General features: G+C 44.5%; 2 protein-coding genes across 6 annotated transcripts in view; one reads left to right on the forward strand and one right to left on the reverse strand.

Annotated features, from left to right (window-relative positions):
• The window catches only part of LOC140199960 (cytolytic toxin-beta-like), a 63,224-nt gene that overhangs the window by 45,874 nt on the left and 4,208 nt on the right, over window positions 1-13,142 (forward strand).
• Window positions 1-13,142, reverse strand: part of lipt2 (lipoyl(octanoyl) transferase 2) — a 38,212-nt gene that overhangs the window by 6,522 nt on the left and 18,548 nt on the right. For 3 of the 5 annotated variants that reach the window (XM_072262477.1, XM_072262475.1, XM_072262476.1), the window contains 2 exons: window positions 9,616-10,181; window positions 2,053-2,676 (listed from right to left, as the gene is read on the reverse strand). In XM_072262477.1, coding sequence (XP_072118578.1) covers window positions 2,462-2,676; window positions 9,616-10,078 — 678 coding nt within the window. In that variant the 5' untranslated portion in view covers window positions 10,079-10,181 and the 3' untranslated portion in view covers window positions 2,053-2,461. Of the gene's footprint in view, window positions 1-2,052; window positions 2,677-9,615; window positions 10,182-13,142 lie in introns of those variants that run through there. The other 2 variants (XR_011886537.1, XR_011886538.1) reach the window with 1 other exon arrangement.

Consider the following 13,142-nt stretch of genomic DNA (forward strand, 5'->3'; position numbering starts at 1 on the left):
TTCATCTACAAATGAAAAAACCCAAGCAATACATTAAGTGATTTTAATGGCCCTCCTAATGAACCTAGAATGCTTGTGAAGGGTCTCAGCCCAAAACGTCAACTGTTTATTCCCCTCCACAGATGCTGCCTGGCCTGCTGAGTTCCTCCAGCATTTTGTGCGTGTTGCTCTGGATTTCCAGCACCCGCCAAATCTTGTGCATGTAAATGAACTTAGAACATTATTAGTACAGCGTTGTTCACTGTGCCATTTTATTTAAAGGCATTCCTTTAACTTCCCACTGCTGAGTTTCAACATACCCGAGGCCTATTACAGGGACAATACTCTCATTACCTCCACAAATGCCGCTTGATTTGCGGAGTTCCTCCAGTAGCTTGCCTCTTGCTACAGATTCCCACATCTGCAGTTGCTTGCATCCCTTTTGGATTAGACTGTGTAATTGTTATTTTCCTTGTAGTTTAAATATCTTATGCTTGTTTTTTTTTATATAATTACAGGATTGTGCAAAAGTCTCAGGCACGTATATACAGCTAGGCTGCCCATGACTTATGCACATGTATTCTTGTACTGCACTGTACTGCTGCTGCAAAAAGCAAACTTCATGACATATGTGAGTGATGGTAAACCTGATTCTGACATGGATCTCTATTGTGGACCGAGGGTGGGAAAGGGGCAGGGAAAGGGGAATCACATGGTTGGGAAAAGGGAAAGGGAGAAGGGAAGGAACAGAAAAAAAGAGACATTCTGTGATGATCAATAAACCAATTGTTTTGAATCAAATAACCTTGTCTGCTGTCTCAGGGCTGGGTGTGTCTGCATCCGTGCCATGCCCCCCCCCCCACCCGCCCTTTGCTCCTGTCAGATTTATAAAATTGCTCTCCACTGCACGTTGACAAATACAGTGCAAAATTATTGGGGCACCCTAGCTATATATATGTGCCCAAGACATTTGCGCAGTACTGTATCTGTGTACATGTAATTGCTAAGAGTTTTCCAGTGGTTGCAGTTACCAGTAACAACATGAAGGATCCCACCCACTCAGCTCATCGACCTTTTGTCCCACTCCCATCAGTAAGGAGGCTATGTAGCATCCACGCCAGAACCACCAGACTCCAAAAGTTACTTTCCCCAAGCAGTAAGGCTGATCAACACCTCCACCCAATAACTCCACCACTACTTTACTACTTCCCACCAGCCACCTTACGTACAGCCTAGCACCACCTTATAGACATACAATCAATATGTGTACACAAGCTAACTTATCTGTTTATATTTATTGTGATTTTTAAATCATTATTGTGTTCTTTATCTTGTGTGTGTGTTCTTTGTGCTGCATCAGATCTGGAATAACAATTAAACAACCTAACAACTTGGTTGTAGTGCAGGTATTACGTTATGTGAATGGAGTCTCTCTGATTGGTTAACTGCTATCTATGGATATTCAGTGGATTTAGCAAACTGGTACAAGAGCAACAAAAAACATTGGCGTTTTTTCTTTCCTCTGCCAGTAGTTAGTTAGTCAGTCTCTCTCTCACACTCGCTCTCTCTTCCCCGTCTCCCTCTCTTACCCCTTGTCTCTCTCTCTCTTCCCCCTTCTCTCTCTCTCTCAACGCCCCCCATATTTCTTTTCTCTTGTTTCGTTCTTGTAATGCTCAACAAATCACAAGCAACAGGTTTTATGCCGCTTTCTTTTTCTTTTATCCTTTCTTTGCTCTATTCATTTAATTGATTTTATAGATAGCATATATTTATTGTAATTTATAGTTTTTAATATTATGTATTACAATGTACTGCAGCTGTAAAACAATGAATTTCATGACATATGCCAGTGATATTAACCCTGTTTCTCATTCTGAAACCCACGTGGTCATGGAGAGAGCGTACAAACTCCTTACAGACCGTGGTGGCAATTCAACCCAAAGTACTGGTACTGTAAAGCCCTGCTCTTACTGCTAAGTTACCATGCCATCCACAAGTCCCCCAAACATGCATGAGCGGGGCCCGTTGAGAATTCACTTATTAAAAAAACAGCACACCAAGATATCTTCAAATGGTTTAATTTGGTTCAAGTATTTCAACCTTGGAGATTAAAAATGATAAATAACCAACAAATGCAGCGTATTGCAATGCACTGCTGCTACAAAACAATAAATTTCACGACATATATCAGTGATAATAAACCTGATTCTGATTCACTTCTGAAGAACTTTGGATCAAAACCATCAGCATCCAGCACCATCCTCACGTTGACAGTGTTCCAAGTAGTGGTTGACAGGGGGGGGGGGGGGAGCAGGTGTGATTCAGCAGTTAACAGGACACATAACATGCTTGATCTTTGTGTCCTGTTCCAAGCTTCACTCTTCCTTGAAGACTACTAACAAATCTTAAGCCTCCTCAAACAGCACAGCTTGTAGGCCAGGTGAAGATCTGTAGAGATGGTCGGCCTGGAGATGAATGGCCTCTAGCGCCTCAGCGTGCAGTTAAACTGCTCTGCGAATGTTTCCAGGAAAGGCTCCACCGCCTCGGAGATGGTCACTTCCCTCTTCAGTACTTTGCTCAGGGACGTAACCCCTTTCCCCTCTATACCACAGGGGGTGATATGTGAAAACCAGAGGAGATTAGTGTTACAGTTGAGCGCTAACCCATGAGAGGTGATGTATCTGCCACAGTGAATCCCTGCGGAGAGAGAGAGACAGACAGAGAATATGGCGAGGGGTAGCGTTCCCTTGGCACTCACTGTTCACTCCACCTGCCTCTGCCTCAGCCTCAGCACATCATCCACCATCATTTCCGCCAACTACACAGGATCATATCAGTCATATTTTCCCCTCAACTCTCCGTAATGCAGGGACCACTTCCTCCATGTCTCTCTGGTTTCCCTTGTCCCTCCCCATCCCTTGGTACTTTCCTCTGCATCCATTAGAAATGCAACACTTATCCCTACACCACCTTCACCATCCAGGGTCTTAAACAACCCTTGCAGATGAGGCAAAGATTCCTCCATCCTCATCAACTGCTTTCAGCGGCCTCCTCTACATTAGTGAGATCAAGTACAGACCAGGCGCAACACACACAAAATGCTGGAGGAACTGAGCAGGTCAGGCAGCATCTAGAGAGGGGAATGAACAGTCAATGTTTCAGGCTGAGTCCCTTCATCAGGACCGGAAAGGAAGGGGGCAGAAGCCAGAATAAGGTGGGGGTGAGGGGGAGGAGTACAAACTAGCAAGTGAGACCAGGTGAAGGGGAAGGTGGGTGGAGGACAGGGAATGAAGTGAGAAGCTAGGAGGTAATAGGTGGAAGAGGTAAGGGGCTGAAGTAGGAGAAATCTAATTGATGAGACCTGTGGACTAGGGGAGAAAGGGAGGGAGGAGGGGAACCAGAGGGATGTGATGGGCAGGTGAGGAGAAGAGAAGGGGTGAGAGGATGGAATTGGACATGGCAGTAGGTGAGTATAGGTGGAGATCAGATAAAGAAGGAGGAAAAAAAAGAGCAGATGGAGCTAGGTATAGAGAGTGAAGCAGCGACAGATGCTGGGAAGTGATTAGTAGAGACAAGCACCCCGAAAGTGGCAACACAGGTTGATAGAGCGGTAATGAAGGAATATGGCATGCTTGTCTTTTTTACAGTGGCACGGTAGCATAGCAGTTAGCGTAACGCTATTACAGTGTCCGCTGTAAGATTGGTGTTCAATTCACACTGCTGTCTATAAAGAGTTTGTACCTTCTCCAAGTGACTGCGTGAGTTTCCTCTGGGTGCTCCGATTTCCTCCCACATTCCAAAGATGAATGGGTTATGCTGAGTGAGTCGTGGGCATGAGATGTTTCTGCTGGAAACATGGTGGCACTTGCAGGCTGCCCCCAGCACAACCTTTGCTGATTTGATTTAAAAATTAAAAAGGCATCCATTAGTCTTGCAAGACCATGGATCTGCGCCTGGAAAGCCTTCACTCTCCAGGGCGCAGGCCTGGGCAAGGTTGTATGGAAGACCAGCAGTTGCCCATGCTGCAAGTTTCCCCTCTCCACGACACCAATGTTGTCCAAGGGAAGGGCATTAGGACCCATACAGCTTGGCACCAGTGTCGTCGCAGAGCACTGTGTGATTAAGTGCCTTGCTCAAGGACACAACACGTTGCCTCAGCTGGGGCTTGAACTCACGACCTTCAGGTAACTAGTCCAATGCCTTAACCACTTGGCCACATGCCCACACTTATTTGATTTAATGTAAAACAATGCATTTCACTGTATGTTTCAATGTACGTGACAAGTAAAATTATTCTTTCATCCATTGTTTCACTATCCTGCACTCTCTGTCACTACAATCTGAATTCTATTATTGCTATGTCCTCGTACCACCTTGATGCACTGATGTGATCAAATGATCTGCACAGATGATACACAAAACAAAGTACCTTAACATAGTCATAGTCATACTTTATTGATCCCGTGGGAAATTGGTTTTCGTTACAGTTGCACCATAAATAATAAATAGTAATAAAACCATAAATAGTTAAATAGTAATATGTAAATTATGCCAGGAAATAAGTCCAGGACCAGCCCAATGGCTCAGGGTGTCTGATCCTCCAAGGGCGGAGTTGTAAAGTTTGATGGCCACAGGCAGGAATGACTTCCTATGATGCTCTGTGTTGCATCTCGGTGGAATGAGTCTCTGGCTGAATGTACTCCTGTGCCCACCCAGTACATTATGTAGTGGATGGGAGACATTATCCAAGATGGCATGCAACTTGGACAGCATCCTCTTTTCAGACACCACCAGAAAACGGATTCAGAATAAGCTTTAATATCACCAGCATATGTCATGACACTTGTTGTTTTGCAGCAGCAGTACTTTGCAATACATAACAACTATAAATTACAATAAAACACATAAATTAAATTAGTAGAAAAAAGAGAGAAGAAGAAAAGGTAATGAGGTAGTGTTCATGGGTTCAGATGGCAGAGGGGAAGAAGCTGTTCGTGAATCATTGAGTGTGTGTCTTCAGGCTCCTGTACCTGCTCCTTGATGGTACCAATGAGAAGAGGGCATGTCCTGGGTGATGGGGGTCCTTAATGATGGATGATGCTTGTTGGAGGCATCACCTTTTGAAGGTGTCCTCAGTCCTGGGGAGACTAATATCTGTGATGGAGCTGGCTGTGGTTACAACCCTCCGCAGCCTTTACTGATCCTGTGCAGTGGCCCCTCCGTATCAGATGGTGATGTAACCAGTCAGAATGTTCTCCACAGTAACTTCACGATGGTAGATGTCAGAGCCACTGGGCAGTTGTCATTAAAGCATTAATAACTTGTTTGTCTTTGGTATTAAATTTCCAGGATTTTAGGTTTTAGTTTCTAGATAGTAGTCTTCTTATCTGGTGGTAACCACAGGTTGAAGCAGGGAAAGGCTAAAAATGTCTGCAGATATTCCTGCCATCTAAGAATACAGCCAGGAACATCATCTGGGCCAGATGCTTTTCACAGATTCACTGCCCATAAGACTGATCTTGCGTCCATAACAATGTCTGGATTCAGGTGCACTGGAAGCTGTCGAGATGGGTGGTGACATGCCTGCTGGCTAAGTCTGTGACCCTCCACAGCTTTTTCCAATCCTGTGCAGTGGCCCCTTCATACCAGATGGTGATGCAACCATTTAGAATGCTCTTCACCGCAAATCTGTTGAAATTTGCGAGTCTTTGGTCACCTGCGCATGCATGCCGATTTTTTTCTACAAATCGTTTTTGGCGATTCTGTTCGGGGGGAGGGATGTTAATCATGACCGGAATATAGGTGATAAGTGGCTAATACACCCAATTTCGTTTCTAAAAGGATTTATCGAACGAATTTAATATTAAACACACAGCGCATATTTTCCACGCATGAATATAGTGATAAGTCAACTATCAGGGGAGGACAGGGGAGCTTGAAGTAAGTGTTGAACGAACTTCCAGTAGAAGTGGTAGAGGCAGGTTCGATATTATCATTTAAAGAAAAATTGGATAGGTATATGGACAGGAAAGGAATGAAGGGTTATGGGCTGAGTACAGGTCGGTGGGACTAGGTCAGAGTAGCGTTCGGCACGGACTAGAAGGGCAGAGATGGCCTGTTTCCGTGCTGTAATTGTTATATGGTTATATAAGTCACTTATAAGTCAATAGCATCATAACATTTTAAGTAACGTTTGGATATTAAACACACAGCACATATTTTCCCGGTATGCACATATAAAATCATTGCAACACACCAATATCGTTGAATCAGTGGGAGCCCTGGGCTTGTTTCCCTGCAACAAGATGGTGCCATCGAGGGGTGATGGGAGACAGCGATACTCGAAGGGGGTTCCTTATGTCCAGTCTATTCCGCAATTTAGTTTTCATTGCTTTCATTTCAGAGATATGTTGGAAATGGAAGCAACATTTTCAGTGCTTTCGTGGCTATCTCAGGATATTTGACTTTGATCCAGAATGCCGGCAGAGATGTTATGTCAAACATACTTCTCAGCCCGTCATCACTTGCAAGCTCCAGGAGTTGATCTTCTTCCCGCGCTGACATGGATGACGCATGGGTAACGACCTCGCGTGCGTTCAAGCTGAACAGTGGCCGTGACAGGGAATGAGGAAAGGTGCAGCTGACTCATATCACCAAATCATATCGTTTCCTCGTGGCCCGGTAGCGCATGCTTTGCAGCCCGGTGGTTGGGGACCGCTGAATTATAGCAACCTTGTGCCTTCTTTGTAATTACATGAAAATCTTGGGCCGAGGTATAGATCTTCAGAGATGTTGGCATTCAGGAACTTTTAACTGCTCACTCTTTCCACTGTTAATCCCTCGATGAGGACTCCTGTGTGTTCCTTTGACTTTCCCTTCCTGAAATCCACTATTCATTCTTTGGTCTTACTGACGTTGAGTACAAGGTTGTTGTTGCAACACCACTCAACCAGCTGATCTATCTGGCTCCTGGGTGCCTCTTCATCACCATCTGAAATTCTGCTGTGACGAAAGAGGGTTACAAAAGTACACATAGACTAAGATGTTAACTGTCCTGTGCTAGCACCAGTGGGATCAACAGTTGATCTGCCACCTGTCTTCAGGAGAGAGAGATAAGTAAGACAATGGAGCAGCATTTGGAAATGTTAATGAAGAGACGAGAGAGTTTAACGGAAGGAGACACCGGTCTGAGTATTGTCAAGACCGGCTCCTTTTGAACCCTGAACTGTTTGAAGTGTGATGGACAGGCGATACCCCAGCAGGGGGATAAAAAGGGGCAGGTTTGCTAAGACAACACACACGACACCACAAAGTAACGAGACCCTGGAAGCGGTGCACCCCCACATGTCGGTGGGAGTTTTGGAGGTCCGGTCGCGGGACCAGCCATAGACGCACAGGGTGGAAAGATACGGTCGGCGGCAACCTGGTGTGTGTCCACCCTCGCCTGGGTGCCGGGTTCACCGCTGAAGAACGATCGTGTCTGGAACAGAGGGATCACAGTCGGTGACCTCAGAGGACATTACAAAGGGCTCGCCCGAAAGCTAACTGCGAGGAATATCGAAGGTCTGTTTGGAATCCGATTTGCATATTCATTCGTTCTCTCTCTCTCTCCAACGGCACGACAGCGATTACTGCGAACTGAACTAAACTGAACTCTGTCACTTGTGACTGATCATTTTACCCCTAGACTGCGATAGAGCTTGATTAACCCTATTATCCTAGTTCTGTGTACATGTGTGTTTATTCATTGCTAACCTGTTGCATTTATATCCTTACTATTAGAGTACTGTGTTGCTCATTTCTTTAATAAAACTTTCTTAGTTCCAGTAATCCAGACTCCAACTGAGTGGTCCATTTCTGCTGGTTTGGCAACCCAGTTACGGGGTACGTAACACTGCCAACATGTGACAATAAAACAATTTGCTAAAATAAATTACTTTTTACTTGTTCTTCAGTTGCTCATTTTACACAAGGATCTGTTGTAGACTCATTGATAGAAGATTGATGATTATAATTGCCTTGCCATTATCAGTGCACTGCGATGGGGCAAGATGAGAAGGACTCTGGGGTTTACTTCACTTTGCAGTTCCTTTATTCTTGAGTGGCCAAACAATTATCCAAGTCCTAACCACGTACTGTCCATCTCACCATGCCTCTTGTGAGGCACCTTTGCTGTCTCCAACTAATTGAACTCTTAAAAACTTGCACTCGTTCCTCAAGCACACTGTGCACAAAGAGAATTTACAAACCCTTCAGGAGCTCTAACAGTAATGATCATTTTTATGCTGAAATTGACTAATTGGATACAGGTATTGACCAACTGCAAACCTTGTGAGTGTTCCAAACTAACTAGCAATGGTAATACAGGTATTATTAACCAACAGAAACTACAACTAAAAGACAATGATACTTTAGAGTTGGTAAAGTAATTGTTCAATATTTAGAGTGTGTTTTGCATCCTTATCTAGTCTTCATAAGCCAATTAGCTTGGGTTCCCTGTTGTGCAAAGGAAAGCAGCGGTCTTCAAAGAAAGACCTTTCGCACCTGGGTTGATTGCATCCTGTACTAAACTATCCTCGCCTGCACATTATCTTTTTAAAAATTAGCTTTATTTGTATATTGAAACATACAGTGAAATACATCATTATGTTAAATCAAATTAGTGAGGATTGTACTGGGCAGCCACATGTATCTCCGTGATTCCAGCGCCAACATAGCAAGCCCACAACTCACTAACTCTAATTGTGCTAAATTGAACTGAACATTGCTAGACTGTTTCAAGGACTCTGCGTATTAATTGCTCGTTTGTTTGCTGTTTTCTTGATTTGCTCTTTTCTTTTGCACATTGGCTGTTCAATGTTTTCTTTGAACAGGTTCCGTGGTGTTGCTTTGTTTGATGGTTGTCCGCAGGAAGATGAAAATCAGGGTTGTATAGTGCCTAAGTACTTTGATGATAAATGTACTTTGAATCTTTGTGCCTCTATGGAATGTGGGAGGAAACTGGAGAACCAGAAGTAAACCCATTGGTCACAGGAAGAACATACAAACTCCCAACAGACAGAAGCAACCAAACTGCTTCCTAAAGTGCAACACAGAACCCACAATGTTGTGCTGACTTTATAAACAACTCTGAAATGCCTAGAGAGGGTGGGCATGGAGAGTATGTTTCCTATGGTGGGGGAGTTTCGGACCAGAGGGCACAGCCTCAGAAAGGAAGGATGACCCTTTCAAACAGAGATGAGGATGAATTCTTTTAGCCAGAGGGTGATAATTTTTATAGAATTCATTACCACAGATAGCTATGGAGGTAAGTCATTGGGTATGTTTGAAGTGGAGGTTGAAAGGTTCTTGGTTAGTAAGGGCTTCAAAGGTTATGGGGAGAAGGCAGGAGAATGGAGATGAGAGGGATAATAAATCAACCATGCTGGAATGGTGGAGCAGATTCAATGGCCAGAACGGCCTAATTCTGCTCCTATTTCTTATGTTCTACTCGAAGAACAATCCAACCTTTCTCTCCTACCTAGCCATCTATTTGACTATCATCCATGTGTCTATCGAAGAGTCTCTTAAATGTATCTACCTCTATCAGCACCTCTGACAGAGCCTGGCACCATCGCTCCAGCTGCAAACACTTACCAATGGCACAAATTTTGTTGTTTCCGACCCACACTCCAGTCTCAGATGAGGTCTCCGCTTTTATACCAAACTTGTAGCAGAGTTGGACAGTGGTTCTCTCCAGTTCACCCACATACCACCGCACGCTCTTCTTGAAGTGGGCCAGGTTCAGGATGGGATAGCACACCAGCTGCCCGGGGCCATGGAAGGTGATTAGCCCTCCTCGGTTTGCCCGGTAGAATTCTGCACCCAGTTCTTTCAACCTCTCTTCCTCCCCGATCGGGTATGGTGCTGTCCGTATGCCGATAGTATACACTGGAGGATGCTCGCACAGGAGCAGCGCATTCAATGGAGGCTCATTGGTGGGCAGACGGGTCAGGGCGTCAACATGGCGCCGGATGAACTTCTGCTGAGCTTGTAATGCGTTACCATAAGAGATCCGCCCAAGGTTCACCACTTCAATCACTGGCTTTGAGAAGGTCATGGCATCAAATTCAGTTTTCAGCTTTCAAGGATGAGAAAGGCGTCCTATGATGCTCGGATAATCCAAAGTTCTTAACGTCCAACTTGGCACTCTGATGCTACTGCTGTAATGAGAAATAAGAGATGGATCAAGTTCAAGATCAGTTTATTCTCATTCAAACATTCACATGTATACTGCCAAATGAAACAATATACCTCTGCACCAAATTGCACAATACAGTACAGGTAACACACAACACATAAAGAGTGGGTCCAGAGGAGATTCACAAGAATGATTCCAGGAATGAAAGGGTTAACAGTTGAGGAATATTTCAGATCATACGACATAGAAACAGGATTAGACCATTCCATCATGGCTGATCCTGGATCCCATTCAACTTCATACACCTGCCTTCTCACCAGATCCTTTGATGCTCTGACCAATCAGGAAACAATCAACTTCCGCCTTAAATATACACACGGACTTGGCCTCCGCCGCAGTCTGTGGCAGAGCATTCCACAGATTCACTACTCTCTGGCTAAAAAAATCCTCCCTACCTCTGTTCTAAAGGGTCGCCCCTCAATGTTGAGGCTGTGCCCTCTAGTTCTGGATACTCCACCATAGGAAATATCTTCTCCACATCCACCCTATCCAGTCCTTTCAACGTTCGGTAGGTTTCAATGAGATCCCCCCAATATTCTTCTAAATTCCAGTGAGTACAGGCCCAAAGCTGCCAAATGCTCCTCATATGTTAACCCCATCATTCCTGGAACCATCTTTGTGAACCTCCTGCGGACTCTCTCCAATGACAACACATTCTTTCTGAGATATGGGGCCCAAAATACAGCACAGAAACTCACCCTTTGGGCCATCTAGTTCATACCAAACTGTAATTTTGTCTAGCCTCATTGACCTGCAACCTGGACCATAGCCCTCCATACCTCTCATCCATATACCTATTAAAACTTCTCTTACATGTTGCAATCAAACACGCATTCACCACCTTTGCTGGCAGTTTGTTCCACCTTCACACGACCCTCTGAATGAAGAAGTTTCCCCTCAGGTTCCCCTTAAGTAGTTCACCTTTCACCCTTAACCTATGACCTCTAGTTCTAGTCTCACCCAACCTCAGTGGAAAAAGTCTGCTTGCACTTACTATATCTATAGCCCTCATAATTTTGTATACCTTATCAAATCTCCCCACCTCAGAACCATTACAAGTCATTGCATTGTTTTCCACTGAGAGAGGAATGTTTGCCACTAAGACAGGTAGTAGAAACATAGAAACATAGAGGAGGCCATTTGGCCCTTCGAGCCTGTACCGCCATTCAGTATGATCATGGCTGATCATCCAACTCAGAACCCTGCACCTGCCTTCTCTCCATACCCCCGACCCCTTTAGCCACAAGGGCCATATCTAACTCCCTCTTAAATATAGCCAATGAACTGGCCTCAACTGTTTCCTGTGGCAGAGAATTCCACAGATTCACCACTCTCTGTGTGAAGAAGTTTTTCCTCATCACAGTCCTAAAAGGTTTCCCCTTTATCCTCAAACTGTGACCCCTCGTTCTGGACTTCCCCAACATCGGGAACAACCTTCCTGCATCTAGCCTGTCCAATCCCTTTAGAATTTTATACGTTTCAATAAGATCCCCCTCAATCTTCTAAATTCCAATGAGTATAAGCCTAGTTCATCTAGTCTTTCATCATATGAAAGTCCTGCCATCCCAGGAATCAATCTGGTGAACCTTCTTTGTACTCCCTCTATGGCAAGAATGTCTTTCCTCAGATTAGGGGACCAAAACTGCACACAATACTCCAGGTGTGGTCTCACCAAGGCCTTGTACAACTGCAGTAGTACCTCCCTGCTCCTGTACTCGAATCCTCTTGCTATAAATGCCAGCATACCGTTCGCCTTTTTCACCGCCTCCTGTACCTGCATGCCCACTTTCAATGACTGATGTACAATGACACCCAGGTCTCGTTGCACCTCCCCTTTTCCTAATCGGCCACCATTCAGATAATAATCTGTTTTCCTGTTTTTGCCACCAAAGTGGATAACCTCACATTTATCCACATTAAATTGCATCTGCCATGAATTTGCCCACTCAACTAACCTATCCAAGTCACCCTGCATCCTCCTCACAGCTAACACTGCCGCCCAGCTTCGTGTCATCCGCAAACTTGGAGATGCTGCATTTAATTCCCTCATCCAAGTCACTTATATTGTAAACAACTGGGGTCCCAGCACTGAGCCTTGCGGTACCCCACTAGTCACTGCCTGCCATTCTGAAAAGGTCCCGTTTATTCCCACTCTTTGCTTCCTGTCTGCCAACCAATTCTCTATCCACATAAATACCTTACCCCCAATACCGTGTGCTTTAAGTTTGCACACTAATCTCCTGTGTGGGACCTTGTCAAAAGCCTTTTGAAAATCCAAATATATCACATCCACTGGTTCTCCCCTATCCACTCTACTAGTTACATCTTCAAAAAATTCTATGAACTTCGTCAGACATGATTTTCCTTTCACAAATCCATGCTGACTTTGTCCGATGATTTCACCGCTTTCTAAATGTGCTGTTATCACATCTTTGATAACAGACTCTAGCAGTTTCCCCACCACCGATGTTAGGCTAACCGGTCTATAATTCCCTGGTTTCCCTCTCCCTCCTTTTTTAAAAAGTGGGGTTACATTAGCCACCCTCCAATCCTCAGGAACTAGTCCAGAATCTGAAAAGTTTGGAAAAATTATCATTAATGCATCCACTATTTCTTGGGCTACTTCCTTAAGCACTCTGGGATGCAGACCATCTGGCCCTGGGGATTTATCTGCCTTTAATCCCTCCAATTTACCTAACACCACTTCCCTACTAACATGTATTTCCCTCAGTTCCTCCATCTCACCAGACCCTCTGTCCCCTACTATTTCCGGAAGATTATTTATGTCCTCCTTAGTGAAGACAGAACCAAAGGAGTTATTCAATTGATCTGCCATGTCCTTGCTCCCCATAATCAATTCACCTGCTTCTGTCTGTAGGGGACCTACATTTGTCTTTACCAGTCTTTTCCTTTTTACATATCT

Source organism: Mobula birostris, chromosome 7, assembly GCF_030028105.1.
Source record: "Mobula birostris isolate sMobBir1 chromosome 7, sMobBir1.hap1, whole genome shotgun sequence".
NCBI classification, from domain to species: domain Eukaryota; kingdom Metazoa; phylum Chordata; class Chondrichthyes; order Myliobatiformes; family Myliobatidae; genus Mobula; species Mobula birostris.